Source organism: Lepus europaeus, chromosome 17, assembly GCF_033115175.1.
Source record: "Lepus europaeus isolate LE1 chromosome 17, mLepTim1.pri, whole genome shotgun sequence".
Classification (NCBI taxonomy): domain Eukaryota; kingdom Metazoa; phylum Chordata; class Mammalia; order Lagomorpha; family Leporidae; genus Lepus; species Lepus europaeus.
This window is the reverse complement of record NC_084843.1, coordinates 63,357,410-63,382,778: the sequence shown is the minus strand read 5'-3', so window position 1 is coordinate 63,382,778 and position 25,369 is coordinate 63,357,410. Positions and strand designations below refer to the sequence as shown.

Here is a 25,369-nt window from a genome sequence, read left to right as displayed (position 1 = left end):
CCTCCTGGCAGAGAGCTGGACTTTGGAAGAGGAGCAACTGGGACTAGAACCGGTGCCCACATGGGATGCCGGCGCCGCAGTTGGAGGATTAACCAAGTGAGCCACGGCGCCGGCCCCGATAGTTAAACTTTTATAAATCAAAAGCATTCAGTGGTGCTGTGGTGTAGGCTAACCCTCCTCCTGTGGCACTGGCATCCCACATGGGTGCCAGTTCTAGTCCAGGCTGCTCCTCCTTGGATCCAGCTCTCTGCTAAGACCTGGGAAAGCAGTAGAAGATGGTCTAACTGTTTGGGCCCCTGCATCCACGTGGGACACCAGGAAGATACTCCTGACTCCTGATTGGCCCAGGTCTGGCCATTGCGGCCAACTGGGGAGCGAACCAGTGGATGAAAGACCTTTCTGTCTCTCTCTATCTGTAACTACCTCTCAAATAAATAAAATCTTGAAAAAAAAAAAAAAGGCACATATGTACTGCAGTTCTTTCCTACCCTCATCATTGTGCTTTAGTCCCTGTCTTCATGGGTGACATCAGCTGGCTCATTTTTTAAGTTCCAGATTGGAAATCAATCATATTTCCTCTGTCTTCAGGGAGTTTAGATTACAGTTAGCAAGACACCTTTGAAGAACTAATTATAATTATACAATTATTATTTAATATAAAATGGTTTGGGGGAGGAAGAAAGTGGAAAGATATATTCACATTCCTACACAGGGAGATTGGTAATACAACTTGATTTTCCTATAAGAGCACAAATTAATGGAAATCACATATTAAACACTATTTCCACAAGTCTTTGTTGAATTTTGGGATCCTGCTAAAATATTTCTCTTTGCCCCTTCTATTATGTAGAAATTATTTTTTCCTTTTTCTTCAAGGCAAAAAAAAAAAAATCTCTTAAACATCTTACCACACAATTCAACATTAGAAAAACTGAAAAAATTTCAAGTATTTTATACAGAATACAGATAAACTCCAAAACTTTTCCGCCATCTTTTCCAACAAAATTTTTCTATCTATTCTGATCCTACCTAATACAGACCTACAGATCTAGAAATCACAATTCTTACTAATATTCCCAAAATATGCATTAAAGTACAGCAAAGTTTGATTAAGATGGTGTAATTGTGCATAAGCTATTAAACACAGTATATTCAAAGTGAAACCTTTTTATAAAGGTAACATTTGTAGGACAAAAAAAAAAATCACTGGGGAGTGAGGGCAGGTGTTGGGCATAGCAGTTAAAATGCTGTTTGCTATGCCCACATCTATCAAAGTGTCTGGGTTCAAGCACCAGCTTCAGTTTCCAGTCTAGCTCCCTGCTAATGTACACCCTTGGGAAGATGGCTTAACTACTTGGATCTCTAAAAGTAACCCACATAAGAAACCCTGAGTGAGTTCTGGACTCCTGGATTCAGCCTGGCCCAGCTCCAGCTACTGTGGACATTTGGGGAGTAAAACGGTAGACAGAAAATCTTGCCTTCTCTATGCCTTCTAATAAAAAGTAAATAAATTTGTAAACTTCTACAAGAAAATGTCATTTATTCTTGATAACATTGCAATCATTTTGTCAAGTTACTGAAAAAGTCAAGCTGCAATATTCAACAAGTTCTACAGAGGGAGCCAGCACCACAAGGAATAAAGCTGTAATACATCAAACTTCAAGAAAATAACCACTGTTGAAAATAATGCATTTCCATTCACCAACCGAGCTTAGATTATTCTCTAAGGTTTTACCTTCATGATTAGCCAACTCAAAATGAAACAGTATTACCTGAAAACTGAAATTTTTAGTGAGCCATATTAAAACTTATGAAATATAAAATCCATAACAAATACTTTTAAACATTTTTGAAGTAGATGTTCATTGTAAATAATATTATTCCTCTAAAAAAGAAAAACTCATATAAGTTTCCTAAGCGAAGTACAAAGCAAACATATCTGAAATCAAACAACAGTTCTAACTTTTCTCATTTTTACACAAGTTATAGTCTCTCCAAGGGATAGTTATGAGGATTAAATTAGATCATAAAAATTATTTTTAAATGTCCCCTTCCTTGCTCTTTAGTATATAAATTGTTTCCAAAAGAAATTAATAATTATAGCTAATGGAGAAAATTTTTTCAATGACTAGATTAACTGTTAATAGATATTAAAGTATCCCCAAAATCCTTAAAGGAAAATAGGCATAAGCCTTATATTATTTTTCAGGCATAGCTTCATTCTCAAAACATTCCTATTTGTTGTAGATAACAGAGAAAAACAACTCTTCATTCCATCAGTTTTTGCTCTCTGCATTCTATGTTGATCACAATGAAAATTCACCCCATTGATATCACATAGTGACAATTGTCAAGTAAGAACTACACCTGGATTACACAAGTCCTAGACAGAGTTTCCAGAAAACACTTCACCCTTTCCCTTAAAAAGTGACAGTAATAAAATGGCAAAGCAACAATCTTAATCCTATCTGAGACAGAACTTCTCCAAGAGTAGATGCCAGTTCAACTGTGTGTTCATAAACATCATCACAGTCACAAAAACCTGCACACAGCAATCTTTATATGGTTTATCATAGTTCAAATTGTTTTCACATATATAATTTCATCTAGTCCTTATTACACCTTATAAAATGAAATTGTCACCATTTTACAAATAAAGACATAAAGTGCAGAAAGGCTAGATGATTAACCCAGTTAAGGCTTTGAACTCTGTCAACCAGAACTGCATTTCCCAGAATCCCCACCACATATGGTTTCAGATTTAGTCACAATAGAAATTTGTGTAAGAATCAGGGGTCACAGTGAAGCAGGCAGTAAAAGACACAACATAGGGGCAGCATTCCAATCTGCCCCTACTTAGACCCACTTCACCTCTCCTTCTTGATCAACCAGGCCAAGGCCTATCACCAAATACTTCACGGAAAACTAAGGTGGCAGCTGCGAAGCATCATCACAGTTTCAATACAGCAGTCAGACACATCCATCTGTTTCCAGAAGAGGCCAACTCATCAACCTACATCAAGCCTCCTTGGTGACTTCTCCCATCTGTTGTTGGACCTTTACTTCCTTAGTTTTCCCCACAACTGAGTAACGTTTAATTCCTACAGTAAACTCCTTATTTCTTATTACTGATGGTGGCATTGAATCCTAATTGAAACGTCAAGGCTATAGCTTGAAACAAAATTCAGATAAATTAAGTTCTTCTAACGCTAAACTCACATCATCACATATCTTCAAAAGGAAAACAGTGGTAATTTAGGATTCATCCTTTAAGGGTTTTTAAAGTGTGCCCCTAATGATAGACATTTTCCATTTACCTATCACACAGGCATGAATATCAGCCCAAGTTTAAACACAAAATTATCCCTTGTAACAAACTGACTTCCTTTATTAGTCACTTTTTTAAAAAAAAATATTTAATAATACAGATATTATTAATACAGAGCTTAAAAATCTAGGTGTAACAATTTCATAGAAGCAGTTATGAAATACTAGAATTTTAAAGTGAGATTATAATTATCAAATGGGGTGAACTCTGGTTTCAATTTGGTTTCATCTGGTTGAAAATCATTTGTTGGAGGCCAGCATCTCATATGGGCACCACTTCCAAACCAGCTCCCAGCTAATGGCCTGGGAAAACCAGCGGAAGATGGCCCAAGTATGTGGGCCCCTGCCACCTACATGAGAGATCCAAAAGAAACTCCTGGCTCCTGGTTTCAGCTTGGCCCAGCCCCAGCTGTTACGGCCATCTGGGGAGTGAACTAGTAGATGGAAGACCTCTCTCTTTCTTTCTCTCTCTCTCCATCTCTCCCCTCTCTCTATAGTTCTTTCAAATAAATAAGTATTAAAAAAAAAAAAAGAAGAAGAAGAAGAAGAAGAAGAAGAAGAACCATTTGTTGGATATATATATATATATATATGTATATATATATATATATATAAGCATAAATTAACTTTAATGAATGCTAGCCTTGACTTCTTATAGAAAGCACCTGGTGGTATCAGTAAAATAAGGAACAAAGAAACCTGAATCAGATTTAGTACTTAATACTGGAAGCACAGCTTCATAAGCACAAATAGTGAATGCTATTATAAAGAGTTTAAACATTAACTTAAAAAGTAATACAATAAATGGTTACCTTACAAGATTATGACTATAGACAAAAATCAACTTAAAATTATCTTATGTAAAAGGTATTTGTAGCTTAGGGCAAAACTTCCAATGAAATTATCACAATTGAGGAGAGGGTATTTAGTGTAACAGTTAAAATGCCACTTGGGATTACCACTCCAATCCCGAATTGGAGTATCTAAATTCAAGCCCCAGCTCTGCTTTTAATTCCAGCTTTTTGCTAATGTGCACTCTTGCACCTAAGGTGATGGCCCAAACAGTCGGGTCCCTCCATCCATGTAGGAGCCGTGGATTGAGTTCACAGCTCCTGCCTTCAGCCTGGCTCAGCCCCAGATCTTGTTGGTTTTTGGGAGTTAACAGTGGATGGCAGATCTGACTTTCTGCCTTTCAAGAAAATAAACAAATTCTTAATTATCATACATGGAATCAATCAGTTATGATGGATGAAGACAGATGTGCTCTAGAGAAAAGAGCTCCAGTACAGAAAAAATGTTGATGAAGATGCTCAAGGCCAGCGCCACGGCTCCATAGGCTAATCCTCCACCTTGCGGCGCCGGCACACCGGGTTTTAGTACCGGTTGGGGCGCCGGATTCTGTCCCGGTTGCCCCTCTTCCAGACCAGCTCTCTGCTATGGCCCGGGAAGGCAGTGGAGGATGGCCCAGGTGCTTGGGCCCTGCACCGCATGGGAGACCAGGAGAAGCACCTGGCTCCTGGCTTCGGATCAGCGCGGTGCACCGGCCACAGCGCGCCGGCCGCAGTGGCCACTGAGGGTGAACCAACAGAACAGGAAGACCTTTCTCTCTGTCTCTCTCTCACTGTCCACTCTGCCTGTCAAAAAAAAAAAAAAAAAAAAAAAAAGGTGCTCCATAAGGGGCCAGCATTGTAGCCTAGTGGGTTAAGCTGCTGCCTGCAATGTTGGGATCCCATGTAGATGCCGTTTTGAATCCTGGCTGCTCCACTTTTTTTTTTTTTCTACAGATTTATTTATTTATTTGAAAGTCAGAGTTACACAGAGAGAAGGAAAGGCACAGAGAGAGAGACATCTTCCATCCGCTGGTTCATTCCCCAATTGGCCGCAATGGCCAGAGCTGCAGTGATCTGAAGCCAGGAGCCAAGAGCTTCTTGTGGGTCTCCTACATGGGTGCAGGGGCCCAAGGACTCACACCATCTTCCACTGCTTTCCCAGGCCATAGCAGAGAGCTGGATCAGAAGTAGAGCAGCCAGGTCTTGAACCAGCACCCATATGGGATGCTAGCACTGCAGGCAGTGGCTTTACCTGCTATGCCACAGCGCTGGCCCCTGATCCGCTTCTGATCCAGCTCTCTGCCAATATGCCTGGAAAAGCAGCAGAGAATGGCCCTAGTGCTGGGGCCCTTGCACCAATAAGCAAGACTCAGATGGATTTCCAGGTTCTTGGCTTCAGCATGGCCAAGTCCCAGATTTGCAACCATCTGGAAAATGAACCAGTGGATGGAGGATCTCTCTATTCCTCTCCCTCTATTTCTCTCACTCTCCCTCTGTTTCTCTCTCTCCCTCTCTGTGATTCTGGCTTTTAAGTAAACTAAATGAATCTGTAAAAAAACAAAAAAAGACTAAGTATATGAGAAAAATGGGAAAAGGTTTAGTTATGTCATGTAATATGTGTTTGTAAAATGTATAATGCAAATGAAAATATAAATTTGGCTTATTTCATAAACATAAAGGCTTTCTGTATCAAGTTTAACAAAAAAGCTTATCTTCTTGTGTCAGGAAATCAGGCATATGTAATATCTGATTGACTCTCAACTCACTTAATATTCACCAACGGTCATTTCTAAAATCACAATATCATGAAATTAATTTAATCACCACTGATTCCATTATGGTCAGTTACTGAGTCTTAAATCAGATACTAATCCCTTTTAAGATGCTACATTGGGGCTGGTGCTGTGGCGCAGCGGGTTAATGCCCTGGCCTGAAGTGCCAGCATCCCATATGGGTGCTGCTTCTAGTCCCAGCTGTTCCACTTCCAATCCAGCTCTCTGCTGTGGCCTGGGAAAGCAGTAGAAGATGGCCCAAGTCCTTGGGCCCCTGCACCTACTTGGGAGACCTGGAAGAAGCTCCTGGCTCCTGGCTTCAGATGGGTGCAGTTCTGGCCACTGTGGCCAATCAGGGAGTGAACCATCGGATGGAAAACCTCTCTCTCTCTCTCTCTCTCTCTCTGTGCCTCTCCTCTTTCTGTGTAACACTGACTTTCAAATAAATAAATAAATCTTTAAAAAAAAAAAAAGATGCCACATTGTGGTGCAGTAAGTAAGCCGTTGCCTGCTACACCAGCATTCCAACATATGGGCACTGGTTTGAGTCCTATCTACCACTTCCCATCCGGTTCCCGGCTCATGTGCCTGGGAAAGCAGAGGAGGATGGCCCAAGAATCTGGGCCCCTGCCACCCATGTGGGAGATCCAGATGAAGCTCCTGCCTCCTGCTTGGCCTGGCCTAGTCCCTGTCATTGCAGCCACTTGGGGAGTGAAGCAGTGGATGGAAAATATCTCTTTCTCTCTCTGTAACTCTACTATTCAAATATATAAATATTTTTTTAAATTTCTGTATATTATTACAGAGCTGCTCTGTGTGACAAGAAAAAGCACGTAAATACAAATCAAGGGACTTGGATTCTGGTCCAGTGTTAACATTAAAAACAAATGTAACATGCAACAGCTCCATCAATGTGAATCTCACCATATTCAAGATAAAATATGGATATTATAGTTACCAGATTCATTTCTAATGTAAAGTACTACACTATAAAATATATGAATGTGGTACCTAAGAAAGGGGCCATAAAAATGTTCTTACTTTAAAAACTGCACCTTATTTATAAAAAATGAAAAAATATTAAGTATTTAACATTGTTGATCCTAACTGTTCTATATTTCAAGTAACTTTTTGCTGCCAAAGGATTTCTCTTCCACATTAAGCAAATATATTTCGTCATGAGCAAAATCCATTCACTTAGGCAACCAGCTCTTAGATCACTCTTACCAAAATAATCGATGTTTTCAAAGAATTGCAAAGTCACAATATCAATAATAATGCATTAAGGTCACAGTGGATATTACTGATTGTTTCCAACAGCCTTGAACATATTCTTAAATATGTCACTTAAATAGTCACAAATTTCCCCTGCTGGCTTAGAAATAGAGCACCATTTCCTAAGAAATTATGTGTTCACATAATACCAAAGATCAGATCTAACATGGTCCTTTCTAATACCCTTTTTTCTTGCCTCTCACATAATTTATTTTTCCCTATTTCACCGTAATACTAAAGCAGTGCAAGGCTAAAAAAACACAACTAATTTTTACAGGACACAATTTAATCAGTAATTCTAAGAAAACAATTTTAATTTTTGACATGTCATTAAAGAGTATTCAATATTAGAGGGGATAATACTTCAAATTTAGAATAATATACATTGCTTGTAAAAGTTTACCCTTTTAGTCAGGTATATAATTTAAAAATAAATCTCTTCCAAAAGACTTAAAAATTCCACTGTATGTATTACACAGTGGAACAGATAACAGAAAAAATCTGCAGCTATGAAGTTACTATCAACTACTTAACACTGTCTATGTTAAGTGGTATGGATACTTCTGAATATATTTATATTTGTCCTTGGCATTTGCTCCTAAGTTTTAATCTTTCTCATCTGGATACTTATGATCAGGTCTTGATATTCTAATCAAGATAATACAGAATCTATATATTCATAAAATGAATAGATGCTCATAAAAACAAAATGGATCTATTTTCTATAACTGCAGATGTATCCAACAGTTAGAAAAACCATTATTGGCAAAGAAGCCTCCATTTATAAATGAAGTCACTATCCTTTAAACCACTTAATTGAGATATGACTGACATACACAAAGCTATCCAATACCTTTGCTTTAAACAGTGCCAAGGACACTAACTGACAAGGTGAAAAATATTTACTGAATAAATAATGATATCTCTCTCATTTATTTATAAAATTTCAACTATGACAGATTGAAAAAAATCTAAAGAAGACCAATGAAAACAGTTCAACATTCAATCGTGCATACAGCAAAGCATAAATCCCAGTTTTGGATTAACTGCATCACAATTTTAAATATTCAGCTTTACCCAGTTAAAATCATCCCAGAGAGTGTTCAGTATGTAGAATAATGAAAATCAGGAATCTGAGAGAAACCATTCTGCTGAGAGAAACAAGTGTCATTACTCACCACGTTTTCCCTGTTTTGTTGCATGCCTGTCTTGCCCAGACAGAATAATGAATACACTTGTGAGGCGTGAGTGACTAAGTGTATATGGTATCTGAATCACCAGATTTCAGGAACTAAGAATATTTTAAACGAAAACATAGTTGATATTTTCAATATAAATCAATTCAAGATAAAGTTACCACTATATTCTCTTACTGTATACAGAATTAGAATACATTTTTTTTTTTTAAGATTTATTTATTTATTTGAAAGGCAGAGTTACAGAGAGGCAGAGGCAGAGAGAGAGGTCTTCCATCCACTGGTTCACTCCCCAGATGGCTGCAATGGCCGGAGCTGCACCAATCTGAAGCCAGGAGCAAGGAGCTTCTTCCAGGTCTCCCACATGGGTACAGGGGCCCAAGGATTTGGGCCCTCTTCTACTGCTTTCCCAGGCCTTAGCAGAGAGTTGGATTGGAAGCAGAGCAGCCAGGACTCAAACCAGCGCCCATATGGGATGCTGGCACTGCAGGTGGCACCTTTACCTGCACAGCTTTACCCGCTATGCCATAGTGCCAGCCCCATAGGGTACACTTTTAAAAAGCACGCCAAAGGGGCCGGCACTGTGGTGCAGAGAGGTAAGCCCCTGTCTGCAATGCCAGCATTCCACATGGGCTCTGGTTGAGTCCTGGCTGCCCTACTTCTGATCCAGCTTCCTGCTAACACACCTGGGAAAGCAGCAGAGGATGGTCCATGTGCTTGGGCCACTGTACTCTCATGGGAGACCCAGAAGAAGTTTCTGGCTCCTGGCTTCAATTTGACCCAGTCCCAGCTGTTGTGGCCATTTAAGGAGCAAACCAGCAGCAATAAGACCTCTCTCTCTATGTCTTGCCCTCTTTCTGTAACTCTGCCTTTCAAATAAATTAAATAGATCTTTAAAAAAAAAAAGCATGCCAAAGTGCTGGTAGACTATATTTTTTAGTAATATGATGAATCAAGTCTACCTTAAAAGATTAGAATTAAGAAAGATTAAGGTCTCAGTGAAAGAGACTTCTACATACAAAACAGGCTGGCCAGTCCCACACTGTCCTTTTTAAAAAACTGACTTTTTTTTTTTTTTTTTTTGAAAGGCAGAGAGAGATCCATCTTCCACTTGTTTGTTCATTCCTCAAATGTCCACAACAGCCAGGGTTGGGACAGGCCAAGGCCATGAAGGTCTCCCTCGTGACAGGCAGAGACCCAAGTTTTTGACCCATCACCTGCTGCCTCAAAGGGTGTGCATGAGCATAAGGAAAATGGGAATTGGAAGCAGACTCTGATAAAGAGATATAGATACCCCAGGGGGAATATTGACCACTCCCCCAGATACCCAGCTTGTCTTCCATTTCTGTACCTTTGTACTGCAGGCTGCTGGCTTCAGGGTGGCCAGCACCAAGGGCTGGTGACTGAATCCGGAGCATGGAGGAGCCAGGAGACCACCATGTTTATGGTGCTGACAAAGTTCCAAGGCAATGCCCCTTGCCTCCCACCCTAGAAGTGCAAGGGTCTCCCTGGGGTGAACAAGTGGGGCTGTCCACACAGCTCCTTTAGCTGGGCAATACTGATGGCAGGAGCCTTCCTCACATGCCTGCTCCCTGAGAACATACGGGTCCCAGGTCTTAAAGACTCTGATAGGACCCAAGACCCCACTGTGGAGAGGCTGTTCTAAGGTAGTCACTGAGGTACAGGTCAGGAAAGCAACCCACAAAACAAGGAGCAGTAGGCACAGCCCCTTCCCACAGGTCCCCCTGGTGTGAGAGGGCCTCTACCTCCCCATTGGAAGTCTCAGGTAGAAGGGGTTCCACACAGAGGTGGCCACCACCGTTTTTCCTAAACATACAAGTTTCCCTTTTGCAGCTGGGCTCCCAATTTTTGGAGGAAACAGGAGATGCCAAGCAAAAGAATGAATTCAAGTGGCCTGGAGGCCTGGCTTTTCTGGGCAATGCCCATCCAGGAGCTGCAAGCAAGAAAAGCTGTCCGCTCACAGCAATCCCCCCACAGCCTGCCCCAGCCTGCAGTCAGAGCAGGGACGGGCCTCAACTTGATACTCAAATAACTACAGAACATGGGCCTTGAGCCTCACAGTTTTATTTTCTCCATGCTATCCATCCTTCCTTTCAGCACCAATAAAGGAGAAAAAAAAAATCACCTTTTCAAAAAAAAACAAAAAAAACAGGCTGTCATATGATTTCGTAAATAACACATTCTAGAAAAGGCAAAACTTTAAAAAGAAATCCAAAATACTAAACTTGACAATTAATGCTAAGTGTGTTGACATGCTAAGGGAAAGCAATTTACTTCAAACCCCCCCCCCCAAAAAAAAAAAAAAAAAAACCCTGTCAAATTAATGGATGTATAGCAGAATGGACAGGTGATAAAGCAAATATAGTAAAATGAGAATAATAAAAATCTAGGTGGTAACGATATGGGTGTATAGATGTGAGTATTCTATGTTCAAAATTTATCAGAAAATCTAAGAAAAAATATCAATTACCTAAACTCTACCCATGGGAAAGAATTATAACTTGGACAACTGAAAAAATAAAAATAAAAATAAAACCTTTTAAATGAATTAACACACTATCATGAATTTTTTTGGATAACATAAATAAATCCTTTAAGTAAAGATATTGTACTTGTTATAGTCTACAAAAGTCTAAGTCTATAGTCTAAAAGTCTACAAAAGTCTATAGTCTACTCAGTCTAAGTCTGACTGAGTACTTACTTCCCAAAACAAAATAGCTCTGTTACCAGATCTACAAATAGCAAGTAACCAACCAAGGGTACAGTGATAGTCACCTTCCATTACCAACCAGATTTGGCAAAAAAGAAAGAAAATACACAAAATTTCTTAATACATGTGAGAACCCAAAATGGTTACTATAATCAAATGAGGCTAGAATATACAAATATTGATAAAAGACTAGCACAAAATGGGTATATAAACTTTAAGAACTCTTTTAAAAAACTACCTCCCCACACACTGGCCCTAGCATTTTACAATTAACACTTAGTATGATCTCTTCAGTAAGAGAGAAGAAAGGAAACAATTTGGAAAAGGCTCAGGAAAGAATTTTTTAAAAAGCATTTAAAAGTACTCAGAAAAATCAGTAACTTGAAGAAACTAATACGTGTTGGAATACTCTACCAAAGAAGTTATTGTCCACAAAGGCAAGTACAAATTAAGATTATATTAAAGTAAACCAAGAGAAATTCAAGTTAGATGTTTAAAAACAATGTTTTTAACATCAGAGTGTTAAACATTAGGGAAACTCCCAAAGAAGTTTGTAAAGTCCATCAATATATTTAATAAACAAGCTACAGTGTTAATTGACTTTCAGTGTTTATGTAATAATTAACATTATCATTTTCATACTGTACAATGGGGAAGAAGGTAAACTAGCTAGAATATAGAAGCATATAAAAGTTTTTTAAAGTTCCCTCTTTTTGCTTAATCTTAAGAAACTCAAAAGATTCAGATTAATTTAAAAATTCCCAAACTTGTCCTTTTTAACTAAAATCCCTAGGCTCTTGTGAGGTACCAATCTTTTAAATACTACAACAGGGGAGAAAAACAGCAATGCAAATATCCAGGAATCCTAAATACAGTTATTTTTTGAAGGACAAAGCCACAAAAGGAATACATTAAAATTTTATTAGGCAACAAAATTTTATTCACACTTCAGACTTAACATTTAAAGTTTTATCTTATGCTAAACCATAGGTATGGATTTACTTTTTTATAAGGCAACAAAAAAAATTGTATTTCTCCATCTTTAGCATGGGAATGGAGGAGGCACCTAAGACAGACCCAAAAACCAACAATGACAATTTATTATTTTTATCTAGACAAAAAAAATGAAGTGACATATTTCCCAAAACTTCTGTAATCTAGATGAAAAAAACAATACTACATATTTTAATATTTATAAGGAACAATAATTCCTATGTTAACTTTATGTGACATAAATTATCCCAATCCTATTAGGCTGAAGGCCACAGTGTTAATTATACCTTTACATTTTATATAGTTTTTAAAAACCAGATTGTTTACAGACATCTAGTTCTTAGAGTAAACCATATACAACCTATGGTTTAATGAACTTACAGTTCCTTGTGCTTGTCTTCAGCCAAAATTTGGTCATTTGGCTTCAGAGAATACCTATCACATAGAAACAAAAATACACTGGTCAGTTAAACAAAGAAATATATTTGCCTCACAGACATATGATTATCAACAACACTTAGTTGATCCCTATCAAACAAGCACTACTACACTGTTACAGATCTCTGATTTAACTGATAAAACACCAAGAATGTCAAAGCAGATGGTTCTTTGCTATTCAATTAGTCACTTCCACTGACAGTATCCAGGGTGTTGGCAATGCTTCAAAAATGCAAGACATCTTCACTACATTGTTCTATGGTGAATCATCTGTAATAGTACTTTCATCCAGCCGTTCAACATTCCAAGAAACAACTACAATGTGAGGTATTTAAGAACTCACAAGGGGACAGCACTGTGGCTCATTCAGCTGCCACCTTAACACTAGCATCTTATGAGTGCAGGTTCCAGTCTGCACTGCTCCACTTCGGATCCACATCCTTCCTAATGTGCCTGGGAAAGCAGCAGAAGATGGCCCAAAATACTCGGGTCACTGCCATCTACTCCTGGTTTCAGACTTTGCCCATTGCTGGCCATTGCAGCCATTTCGAAAATGAACCAACCAATGGAAAATATCTCTAACTCTGACTTTACAATAAGTAAATAAAATATTTTTTAAAAATAAAAAGAACTGGTAAAACAACATGCAGTTATTCATTCATTAAATACATAGTAAGCATCTACTTTGTATCAGGTTATGTATTAAATAGTGAGATATATGAGGAAGAACTAATTTTGAAGTTTCTGACTGAGTCATGTACCATCTTAATGAACAAGGACCAAGTGCTTCAGTTTCTTTTTTTTTTTTAAGATTTATTTTTTATTTATTTGAAAGGCAGAGTTACAGAGAGAGGTAGAGATAGAGAGAGAGGTCTTCCATCCACTGGTTCACTCCTCAAATGGCTGCAACAGCTGGGGCTTGAGCAGGCCAAAGCCAGGAGCCGGAGCTTTTTCCAGGTCTCCCATGTGGGTGCAGGAGCCCAAGCAGTTGGACCATCCATCCTCTACTGCTTTCCCAGGTGCATTATCAGGGAGCTGGACTGGAAGTAGAGCAGCTGGGACTCTAACTGGCACCTATATATAGCCAGGACTTTAGCTCACTGTGCCATAGCACCGGCCCAAGTGCTTCCCTTCTTTAAATCTATAAAACAGAGGTTGCTGTAAATATTAAATCAAGGGCATTTCATAGTACTGTATATTTGTACCACTGAGGGTAAATACTTTCTGAGAGGCATATGGAAACAGATAAACAACAATAATAATTTCCAGGCCTTGGGTTTCTATTTGTTCCAAGCTTTTATAAAACTAATCTGCCTGACCATGGTTCAGAGGTCCAGGTGAAAAGACCATGTCAGCTTCCCTTCCCTGTGTGCTCTCTCATAAATCTTTTTGCTCACTTCATAAACAGCCTATCTTTCACCCATCCTTAATGGAAGTGAACTGTATGCCCTGCAGTGTTCAACAAGGAATGATCCATGAAATTTTGTCTGCAAAGCCTTCTTTAAAGAATGACAAACTAATTATAGGGCTTCCTGTCTTAAACATCATTTCTATAAAGAATTATGCTAAAAATCAGAAACTGGGAGTTCTGAGAGTATGTTCTGTTTGCAAGCATGGAAGATCTCTCTCTCTTGCGCTCTCTCTCTCTCTCTCTCTCTCTCTGTGTGCGCATGTGTGTCTACTTCTCTCTGTAATTCTTTCAAATAAATCTTTTTTAAAAATTAAAAAATTTTTTAAAGTCTGGTAACAAAAAGTGCAAAAGAAATACAAATTTAGGGGGAAAAAGAATAAAAAGTTTTTTAATGCTGAAAAAGTTGGAGCTGACATGGCATAGCAAGCTAAGCTGCCACCTGTGACACCCGCATCCATACAAATGCCAGTTCAAGTCTCAGTTGCTGCAGTTCCAAATCAGCTCCCTGCTAATGTGCTTGGGAAAGCAGAGGAAGTTGGCCCAAGACTGGCCCCTGCCACCTAAAAAGAAGAACCAGATGGAATTCCTGGCTCCTGGTTCAATCTGGCCCAACCCCATTGTCGCTGCCATTTTGTTAGTGAAACAAGGGATGGAATATCAATCTCTAACTCTGTTTCACAAATAAATAATAAATACATCTTTAAAAAATAAAACTTGTTTATTTTTGTAAAGGATAGTGGATACGAAATCACTATGGTATTAAGAGTCTATTAAAAAGGATGAATTATTAGTTTTATTTCAAGTTACAAAAACCATATACATTGGGGCCAGCGCTGTGGTGTAGCAGGCTAAGCCAGTGCCTGCAGTGCCAGCATTCCATATGAGTGCTGGTTCAAGTCCCAGTGGCTCTAGTTCCAATCTAGCTCCCTGCTCTCATGCCTGGGTTAGCAGTGGAAGATGGTCCAAGTGCCTGGCCCTGTACCCACGTGGGAGACCCTTATGAAGCTTCTGGCTCCTGTCTTCCGTCTGGCCCAGCCCTGGTGGTTGTGGCCACTTGGGGAGTGAACTAGTGGATACAAGATCTTCCTCCCTCCCTCCCTCCCTCCCTCCCTTCCTCTCTCTCTTCTCTCTTCTCTAACTCTTCCTTTCAAATAAATAAAAAATAAATTTAAAAAAAGGAAGAAGAGGGGCCAGTGCCGTGGCTCACTTGGTTAATCCTCTGCCTGCAGCACCAGCATCCCATATGGGTGCCAGGTTCTAATCCCAGCTGCTCCTCTTCCAGTCCAGCTCTCTGAGGTGCCCTAGGAAAGCAGTGGAGGATGGCCCAAGTGCTTGGGCCCCTGCATCCACATGGGAGACCAGGAGGAAGCACCTGGCTCCTGGGTTCAGATCAGTACAGCCATTTGGGGAGTGAACCATTGGAAGGAAGACCTTTCTCTCTCTCTCTCTCTCTTTTTCTCTCTCTCTCTCAGTGTTATAACTCTACCTGTCAAATGAATTTAAAAAAAAAAAAAGGAAGAAGAAAAAAGTCATATACATTAATATGTGAAGTACTTATTTATCAAAACACATTTATGGAACACAAAAGTTTAAAAATTTGAAACCACTGGATTTGATGACTTTTTTTTTTTTTTTTTTTTTGACAGGCAGAGTTAGACAGTGAGAGAGAGAGACAGAGAGAAAGGTCTTCCTTCCATTGGTTCACCCCCCAAATGGCCGCTACGGCCGATGCACTGAGCCAATCCAAAGCCAGGAGCCAGGTGCTTCCTCCTGGTCTCCCATGCAGGTGCAGAGCCCAAGGACCTGGGCCATTCTCCACTGTCTTCCTGGGCCATAACAGAGAGCTGGACTGGAAGAGGAGCAACCGGGACAGAATCCGGCACCCCAAACAGGACTAGAACCTGGGGTGCCCGTGCCACAGGCGGAGGATTAGCCAAGTGAGCCGCAGTGCTGGCCAACATCCATGTTTTAACAAAGTGCTTGGTACATACATAAGAGGAACTTAACTAATGCTACTTTTCTGTCTGGCTTGTGAAAGTGAAACATGAAAATGCATTTTGGGGTTGGTGCTGTGGCACAGCAGGTTAACGCCTTGGCCTGCAGCGCCGGCATCCCATATGGGCGCCAGTTTGAGACCAGGCTGCTCCACTTCCTATCCAGCTCTCTGTTATGGCCTGGGAAAGCAGTACAAGATGGCCCAAGTCTTTGGCCCTTGCACCCGCATGGGAGACCTGGAAGAAGCTCCTGGCTTTGGATCGGCTCAGCTCTGGCCGTTGCAGCCAATTGGGGAGTGATCCAACAGATGAAAGACCTCTCTCTCTCTCTCTCTCTCTCTTTCTCTCTACCTCTCCTCTCTCTGTGTAACTCTGACTTTCAAATAAGTAAATAAATCTTAAAAAAAAAAAAAAAAAACAACCGCATTTCTTATCTGAAAGACCTCACAGTTCATTAGCAAATCAGAATAAAATAACTACTCAGAATATGATGAGAGTTCCAATAAAGCTAAATAGTACAATGTGTAATGGTAACAACACAAAATAAAGTTTGTAGAGGAGAGTAAATCTATAAGATTCAAAAAAAAAAAAAAAAGGAGGTCAGCTTTTATCTGTTTCCCAACTTTCTCCTCCTTTTCCATATTCTGTATCTTCTTGCTCCTTCCCCCAAAACAACGTTCCCTTTTAAATTCTCAGGATAAGAATTTGAAGGGCCTAAGAAAAGGGGCCAGAAGAAAGGGTCCATAACAGGCAAGAATAGGGCAGGCAAGAACAGCTTGATTTTGATCAAAATGCCCAAGGGGAAACTTTACTCTCCCAATTTTCATGTCTTTAACAGTGAATTTCCATGATCCATTCTGAATTGTCCTCCAAGCAAATTAGTGATCTACTCCCAAATACACTTTAAAGCAGTCTTCCTAAAGTATTCCTTTCTCTGATTTGACTTCTCAGATTCCAGTAACTTTTATTCATATTTTTGCTTTTTTTCCCTTAATCTTATTTTCATTTTTTCTTGACTCTTCCACACTGCTGTCTAAGAATCTTATACATATATAGTACCTGGTGTTGGCCAAACTACAAAGTTTGAGGACCTAATACCCACAACTGCCTTCCTTCTCAAAGCAGCTACAAGTTGCAACTACCCTCAGGTTCAATAAATTCAGAAGGACTCACAGAACTCACTTAAAGCTACAGAATGCTCAGTTTCAGTACAGGAAAAGACACAGGCCAAATAAGCCAAGAGAAGAAAAACCTAGGGCAGTGTCTGGGAGGGTTATGTATGAATGAGGCTGTCCTTGTTCTGTTTCCAGTGAAGTTAGGACAAATTTCCCTCTCAGGATCGGTATGTGACAATGTGGCACAGAGTAATGCCAACCAGGGCAGCTTCAGTGTCTATAGAGATTTTATTGAAGCTTCATTATGTAGGAATGATTGACTGGTAAACCGTCCATATGGCTGAACTCAGCTTCCAGAAGGACTGACACCATAAGAAAAGCCCTGACTTTAAGTCTCACAGCTGACTTTTTGGTAACATTGTCCACTTTGGCCGGACCCTGCTATAAACAAAGATACTTTTAACAATTATGGTGTCAATTACTACCCAGATGGACGTCTCTTTGAGCGAGGCCAAATTCTTTAACACACATGTACCTTGTACATGTTTGTTTATATGTCTATAAATATACTGATATTTATATACAGATTCATTTATAAACTTCTGACTCTAGATCGGCATGTCTCATAGAAATCTCCTTTATTGACACCTACTTATTTTTTTAAAGATTTATTTATTTATTTGGAAAGCCGAGTTACAGAGAAGCAGAGGCAGAGAGAGAGAGAGAGAGAGATCTTCCACTAGTGGTTCACTCCCCAGATGGCCACAACGGCCAGAGCTGAGCAGATCTGAAGCCAGGAGCCAGAAGCCTCTTCAGGATTTGGGCCATCTTCTACTGCTTTCCCAGGCCATAGCAGAGAGCCGGATCAGATCGGAAGTGAAGCAGTCGGGTCTCCAACCAGCACCCATATGGGATGCTGGCACTGCAGGCTGTGGCTCTACCTGCTATGCCACAGCGCCGGCCACTACTGACATCTACTTTATCCAACCTTAGGTTAATAACCATTTGAAACACCACTAAAATAACCTATAGTGGAGTCAGCGCTGTGGCATATCACGTAATGTAAAGCCGTTACCTGCAGCACTGGTATCCCATATGGGCAAAAGTTCAAGAACCCGGCTGTTCCACTTCCAAGCCAGCTTTCTACTGTGGCCTGGGAAAGAAGCAGAAGATGGCCCAAGTCTTTGGGTCCATGCACCCAAGCGGGAGACCTGGAGAAAGCTCCTGGTTTCAGATCGGTTCAGCTCTGGCCGTTGCGCCCATCTGGGGAGTGAACCAGTGGATGGAAGATCGATCAACTGATCGATCGATCTCTCTCTCTCTGCTTCTCTGTAGCTCTTTCAAATAAATAAATAAAATCTAAAAAAATAATATATATCCTGCTGCCTAAAAGAATAATCTTCTAACATTTAAAACTGGAACACTGACTTGGTTTGCAAATTAGAAAAAGGTCATTCTTAGAGGTGATCTGTTTCTCCAGGCAACTTAAAGATATTTCCAAAGTTCATCAACTCTAATCAAACTCCACATTAATACATAGTCATTTGTAAAGAAAAAAAAATCTTTATAAAACACCTTTAAAAAATATACCAAAGATAGTGAATACAGATAATTGTAAATATAAACTAAAAATGTCTTAAACTCATTTTGAAAAAAGACAAAGTGTAAATTATAAAAGTAAATGCAGGGCTGGCACTGTGGCATAGTAGGTTAAGCCTCTGCCTGCGGCATCAGCATCCCATATGGGCACCAGTTTGAGTCCCAGTGGCTCCACTTCTGATCAGGCTTCCTGGTAATGGTCTGTGAGAGCAATGGAAAATGACCCAAGTGCTTGGGCTCCTGCACTCACATGAGAGACCCAGAGGAAGTTTCTAGCTTCTAGCTTTGGATCAGCCCAACTCCGGCTATTGGCGTCATGCAGAAAGTGAACCTGCAGATGGAAGACTCTGTCTTTCCCTCTCTTTGCCTGTAATTCTGCCTCTCAAAAAAAATTAATAAATATTGGCCGGCGCCGTGGCTCAACAGGCTAATCCTCCTCCTTGAGGCGCCGGCACACCGGGTTCTAGTCCCAGTTGGGGTGCCGGATTCTATTCCGGTTGCCCCTCTTCCAGGCCAGCTCTCTGCTATGCCCCGGGAAGGCAGTGGAGGATGGCCCAAGTGCTTGGGCCCTGCACCCGCACGGGAGACCAGGAGAAGCGCCTGGCTCTTGGCTTCGGATCAGCAAGATGCGCCGGCCGCAGCGGCCATTGGAGGGTGAACCAGCGGCAAAAAGGAAGACCTTTCTCTCTGTCTCTCTATCTCTCACTATCCACTCTGCCTGTCAAAAAAAAAAAAAATTAATTAATTAAAAAAATAAAAAATAAAAAAGCAAATGTGGCTGGCATCGCGGCTCAATAGGCTAATCCTCCGCCTGTGGTGCCGGAACCCAGGGTTCTAGTCCCGGTTGGGGCGCCAGGTCCTGTCCCGGTTGCCCCCCTTCCAGGCCAGCTCTCTGCTGTGGCCTGGGAGTGCAGTGGAGGATGGCCCAAGTGCTTGGGCCCTGCACCCACATGGGAGACCAGGAGAAGCAGCTGTCTCCAGGCTTCGGATCAAGGTGGTGCACCAGCCGCAGCGCGCCAGCCGTGGCGGCCATTGGAGGGTGAACCAACGGAAAAGGAAAACCTTTCTCTCTGTCTCGCTCTCTCTCTCACTGTCCACTCTGCCTGCTTAAAAAAAAAAAAAAAAAAGCAAATGTAAAACAAATATGCCATCAGGACCACAATCCTTACTGATTAACTATAGCTATTTCCCACTGAAACATACAGTGAAGTTTGTTTAGTGTGTTTTTAACTATACAGAGTTCTTAACTTGGTATGTCCTGTTTTGTCAATCTAACTGCTGTTGACAAAACAGAACATATACAATGTGTTGTAGGGCAGAATAATGTTAATGTTCTAAATCAGTAAATGTCAAAGGAAAAAGTCAACTTAACAGAATTTCCCACCATATCTTTCCCAGAATAATGCAAAGCATGGTCTATTTTTGGTTGTGCTTTGCTTCTGAATGACATGATTTTGTGGGCATTCTGCTTTTACAATCATTTTAAAGATTCAAATTGAACTCAATTCCCAAAATAAGAGATAACAAAATGGTACAGTTGTAGTCTATTTCTCAGGGTTTTTTTTGTTTGTTTTTGGCTAACTTAGTAGAGGAAAATGACACACATACCAAAGAGTAAAGGATGCGGAAACAAGAGAGAACAGTAGGAAGGGTCCTTTTTAATCAGACCTCCAGCTTCCATAAAGAGAACTTCTAAGTACATTAAGAGTCAAAAGGTCAAAGGTCAAAAGACAATCATTCTCAGCCTGATTTTGTCATTAAATTAAGTGGGCAGGTCCTTAATTTCTCTAATGACACTAAAACCATGTCACAGGGTTGCTATTCTGATCAAGTAACATACACAGAAACTGGCCAGCACCCAACTTAACACTTATTAAGTATCTCTCCCTGCCCTCTTACCAGAATACCTCTAACTCTGTAAAAACAAACAATGCCATTAGCTCAAGAACAGCAACATTCATAGCTTTTATAAAGAAATGAAACAAACATTTTTTATTCTCAAGTGCTCTTTCCCTGAAGATTAGCCTACCATAAAATTGAAGGCCATGAAAGGTCTCTGTGGAGACACTAATGTCCAGAAGTAGCCTATCTGTAAGCAAGATGCTGGGCCCAACCTCACATAAATCATGTCAAGCAAAGACTTGGTAGATAGCAGGAAGATAATATAATATTCTCCAATTACTTGGAACTAAAACCACCCTTAAATTTTAAGTAAAAATGCATGGAGCTGCACAAATATTACCACATAGTCCATCCAAAGAATGACAACAATATCATTGCAAACCTTTACAAAACTGACAGACCCAATAAGATAGACAGTGTGAATATGGTAATTTTTTTTAAAAATTACTGTGCTTCACAGCCGGCGCCGTGGCTCAACAGGCTAATCCTCTGCCTGGTGTGCACCGGCACACCAGGTTCTAGTCCCGGTCGGGGCGCCAGATTCTGTCCCGGTTGCCCTTCTTCCAGGCCAGCTCTCTGCTGTGGCCAGGGAGTGCAGTGGAGGATGGCCCAAGTGCTTGGGCTCTGCACCCCATGGGAGACCAGGAGAAGCGCCTGGCTCCTGCCTTCAAATCAGCACGGTGCACCGGCCGCACCGGCCATTGGAGGGTGAATCAATGGCAAAGGAAGACCTTTCTCTCTGTCTCTCTCTCCCACTGTCCATTCTGCCTGTCAAAAAAAAAAAAAAAATTACTGTGCTTCAGTTACCTCTCTTAAAAAAAAAAAAGATTTATTTAATGGTATTTGAGAGGCAGAATTTCAGATAGAAAGAGGGAGAGACAGAGAGAGAGTTCTTCATCCGCTGGTCCACTCCCCAAATGGCAGCAAAGGCCGGAATCGGGCCAACCAAAAGCCAGGAGACAGGAGCTTCCTCCAGGTCTTCCACTGTCTTCCTAGGCCTTTAGCAGAGAGCTGGATCAGAAGAGGAGCAGTCAGGACTCAAAGCAGCACACATATGGGATCCCAGAGCTGCAAGTGGATTCATAACCTACTATACCACGGCTGGCTCCTTCAGTTACCTCTTTCAACCACAAAATAAAGGTTGAGGTTTGGTCGTTTGGGGTAGAGGTTAAGACGGTAGTGAAGCAGCCTATATTCCATATTAGGAGTGTGTAGGTTTAAGTCCCAGTTCCACTCCTGATTCCAGCTTCCAGCTACTATTCAGAAGAGGCAGTCTGGGAGGCAGCAGGTGATGAATAAAGTATAAGGTTCCAGCCACCCACACTGGAAACAGACTGGGTTTCCAGCTACTGGCTTCAAGCCTAGCCTAGTGCCTAGCTTTGTGGGCATTTGGGAAATGAACCAGAAGATGGGAAAACTCACTCACACTCTCTCCCTCTCTCTCTCCCCCTCCTCTTCTCCTCTCCTCTTCCTCTGCTGTCTTCCTCTTCTTCCTCTCTTATCCTCTCCTCCTCCTCTTCCTCCTCTCCCCCTCCTCTTCTCCTCTCCTCCTTCTCTTCTCCTCCTCCTCTTCTACTTCCTCCTCCTCTCCTCCTTCTTCCTCCTCCTCTTCTGCTTTTTAAATAAAATAAATTAAAACCTTATGCTAAAAATTGGAGCCAGCACTGTGGTGCAGCAAGTGAAGCCTCCACCTGCAATACCAGCATCTGTATGGGCAGCGGTTGAGTCCCAGCTGCTCTACTTCCAATCCAGCTCTCTGCTATGGCCTGGGAAAACAGTAGAAGATGGCAAAAGTCCTTGGGTCCCTGCACACATGTGGGAGACCTGGAAGAAGTTCCTGGCTCCTGGCTTCGGATCGGAGCAGCTCCAGCCGTTGAGGCCATCTGGGGAGTGAATGAGCAGATGAAGACCTCTCTCTCTGCTTCTACCTCTCTAAACTTTGCATTTAAAATAAATAAATAAATCTTTAAAAATAAATAAATAAATAAAAAGTAAAGGTTGATTAAAATATATAAGAAAATAAATAATGGGGATCAGAAGTGTTAATCAGCACAATGTTTGAGATTGAAGCTAGAATCAAATTTAAGAGGCTTATACGCAAACAGATTAAGAATAAATCACTGGGTTAGAAAAAAATAATAGCAAAAAGTTACAAGGTTTAAGAAAGTAATATTTTTAATTCTCATTAGCAAAATAGATGAGGATTAAGACTCAATTAGACAAAGCTGAAGAATTAAAAATTTTAAATCTAAATTCATAAAATAGAATATATTCTTCATACTATTTTTTTCTTTAAATGCTTTTTATTTTTATAAAGTAATTTGTAATTATTCAAAATGACCAGGAACTGATTTTCATTAAAAGAAGTTGTAAAAATTTGGTACTTGGAAGATGTCACTGCTTAGATCTTGGATAGCAACAATAAAACTGGCTTATCTTATAGCAGACTTATCACATATTCATAACACATTTTTATTTTCACTTCTGTTCCCACAACCCGACTGCAATTTACCTAAGTAACCACTAGCATCTTATTGTCTAATACACTGGAATTTCTAGGCCTTATTTTATTAGACATCTTTGTTGCATGTGTTATAATTGACCACTCATCATATAAACTCACTACATTTTGTGAGACTATGTCTTGGTTCTCCTGCTAAGTTGACCATTTCTTCTAAATCTTCTTCTTTTTTTTTTTTTAAGATTTATTTATGTATTTGAAAGTCAGAGTTACACAGAGAGAGGAGAGGCAGAGAGAACGAGAGAGAGGTCTTCTATCCGATGGTTCATCATTCCCCAATTGGCCACAACAGCCAAAGCTGCGCTGATCCGAAACCAGGAGCCAGGAGCTTCTTCTGGGTCTCCCATGTGGGTGCAGGGGCCCAAGGACTTCGGCCATCCTCTACTGCTTTCCCAAGCCATAGCAGAGAGCTGGATTGAAAGTGGAGCAGCCGGGTCTCAAACTGGTGCTCATATGGAATGCCAGCACTTCAGGTCAAGGCGTTAACCCGCTGCACCACAGCACTGGCCCCTCTAAGTCTCTTTTCATAATTATTATTTATCCATCCATCCACTGAATTCCAACTTTACAACTCACTTCCTATTTTATTCTAAACTCCTTTTCTAGAAAGGTTCATCTAGTGGTTGCCTTAAATATCATCGATATATAATGGTAACAAAGCTATCATTTGTATGCCAAATAATGAAAAATTAAATATACTTACTATAAATTATTCTAGTCATGAATTCTCTATCTACTAAAAACATAAGTAAAACTGTTTCCTAACTATGCTCACTTGGACATCACATAGTCATTTCAAGAAATAACCTAAACTCAACCTCTCTAGGCCCTCTACTACGTCTACCTCTCGTACTTCATAGCTCAGATGTAAATACTGCCATCTACTCAGTCACCAAAAGCAAAATTAGGAATGCTATCCCTAACTCTTTTGCTATCTTCATTAAATTAATCATAGAGTGTTAACATTAAAATACTCCAGTGTTACTGTACTTTCCCCAATCTTTCCACTGCAACTACAATAATCAGCTCACATTCTTCCAGCAGGTTTACCACTCTAACCTCTTCTACTAACGCAGTGCAGACACAGTGATTTCCATAACTTTTTTTTAAAAGATTTATTAACTTTGACAAAATTACAGAAAGAATGGGGGGAGAAGGGGTGAGGGAGGAAGCAGGATCTTTCATCCTCTGGTTCACTCCCCAAGTGGCCGCAATGACCAGAGGTATGGACCAGGCCAAAACCAGAAGACAGGAGCTTCTTCCAGGTTTCCCATGTGGGTGCAGGGACCCAAGTACTTGGGCCAGCCTGTGCTGCTTTTCCAGGAGCATTAGCAGGGAGCTGGTTTGGAAGTGGAGCAGCCGGGACACAAACGGTCAACCACATGGGATGCTGGCACTGCAGCCAGCAGCCTAACACTCTGTGCCACAGCACCAGCACTCCATAATCACATAAAATGTGAATTACACCATGTCAGTCCCGTTTAAATCCCTCAAGTGTTCTCCACTGTCCAAAAGAGGAAAGGAAGAGACAGTTCAAGCTCCTCTGTAGTCACAAATAGTAACCAACTTATGCTAAACACAAATTATCTCATTTAATCTTAATAATTCTATTTTATTCACAAAGAAATGGAATTTCCATAGATTAAGCAACATCAACAAGATCACACAGCCATAAGCAGCTTCCAAGCAAACTCTCAATCTCTATTCTGTCAAGTCACTGTAAATAAGAGATTTCTTCCCAAATGTTTCCTCAATTAAATTACTATCTGCCTTGAGGCAAAAAAAAAATTATTTTAACATTGTATTCCAAGTATCGGTCAAAATGCTGACCACAAAGCATGTACTCCATAAAATTTCTGTTGAGCTAAAACAAACTGTTAAAAATGATCCCATGTTGGGCCGGCACCGCGGCTCACTAGGCTAATCCTCCACCTGCGGCACCGGCACCCCAGGTTCTAGTACCGGTTGGGGCATCAGAATAAGTCCCAGTTGCTCCTCTTCCAGTCCAACCCTCTGCTGTGGCCCGGGAAGGCAGTGGAGCCCAGGTCCTTGGGCCCTGCACCCGCATGGGAGACCAGGAGGAAGCACCTGGCTCCTGGCTTCGGATCGGTGCAGTGCCGGCTGTAGCGGCCATTTGGGGGGTAAACCAACGGAAGGAAGACCTTTCTCTCTCTCTCTCTCTCTCTAACTCTGCCTGTCAAAAAAAAAAAAAGAAAGGAAGGAAGGAAGGAAGGAAGGAAGGAAGGAAGGAAGGAAGGAAGGAAG

At 40.8% G+C, this 25,369-nt stretch overlaps 1 protein-coding gene across 3 annotated transcripts in view; it reads right to left on the bottom strand.

Annotated features, from left to right (window-relative positions):
* Positions 1-25,369, bottom strand: part of ADK (adenosine kinase) — a 619,463-nt gene that overhangs the window by 513,240 nt on the left and 80,854 nt on the right. For all 3 annotated transcript variants that reach the window (XM_062214718.1, XM_062214719.1, XM_062214720.1), the window contains one exon: positions 12,506-12,559. In XM_062214718.1, the coding sequence (XP_062070702.1) occupies positions 12,506-12,559 (54 nt within the window). The remainder of the gene's footprint in view (positions 1-12,505; positions 12,560-25,369) is intronic.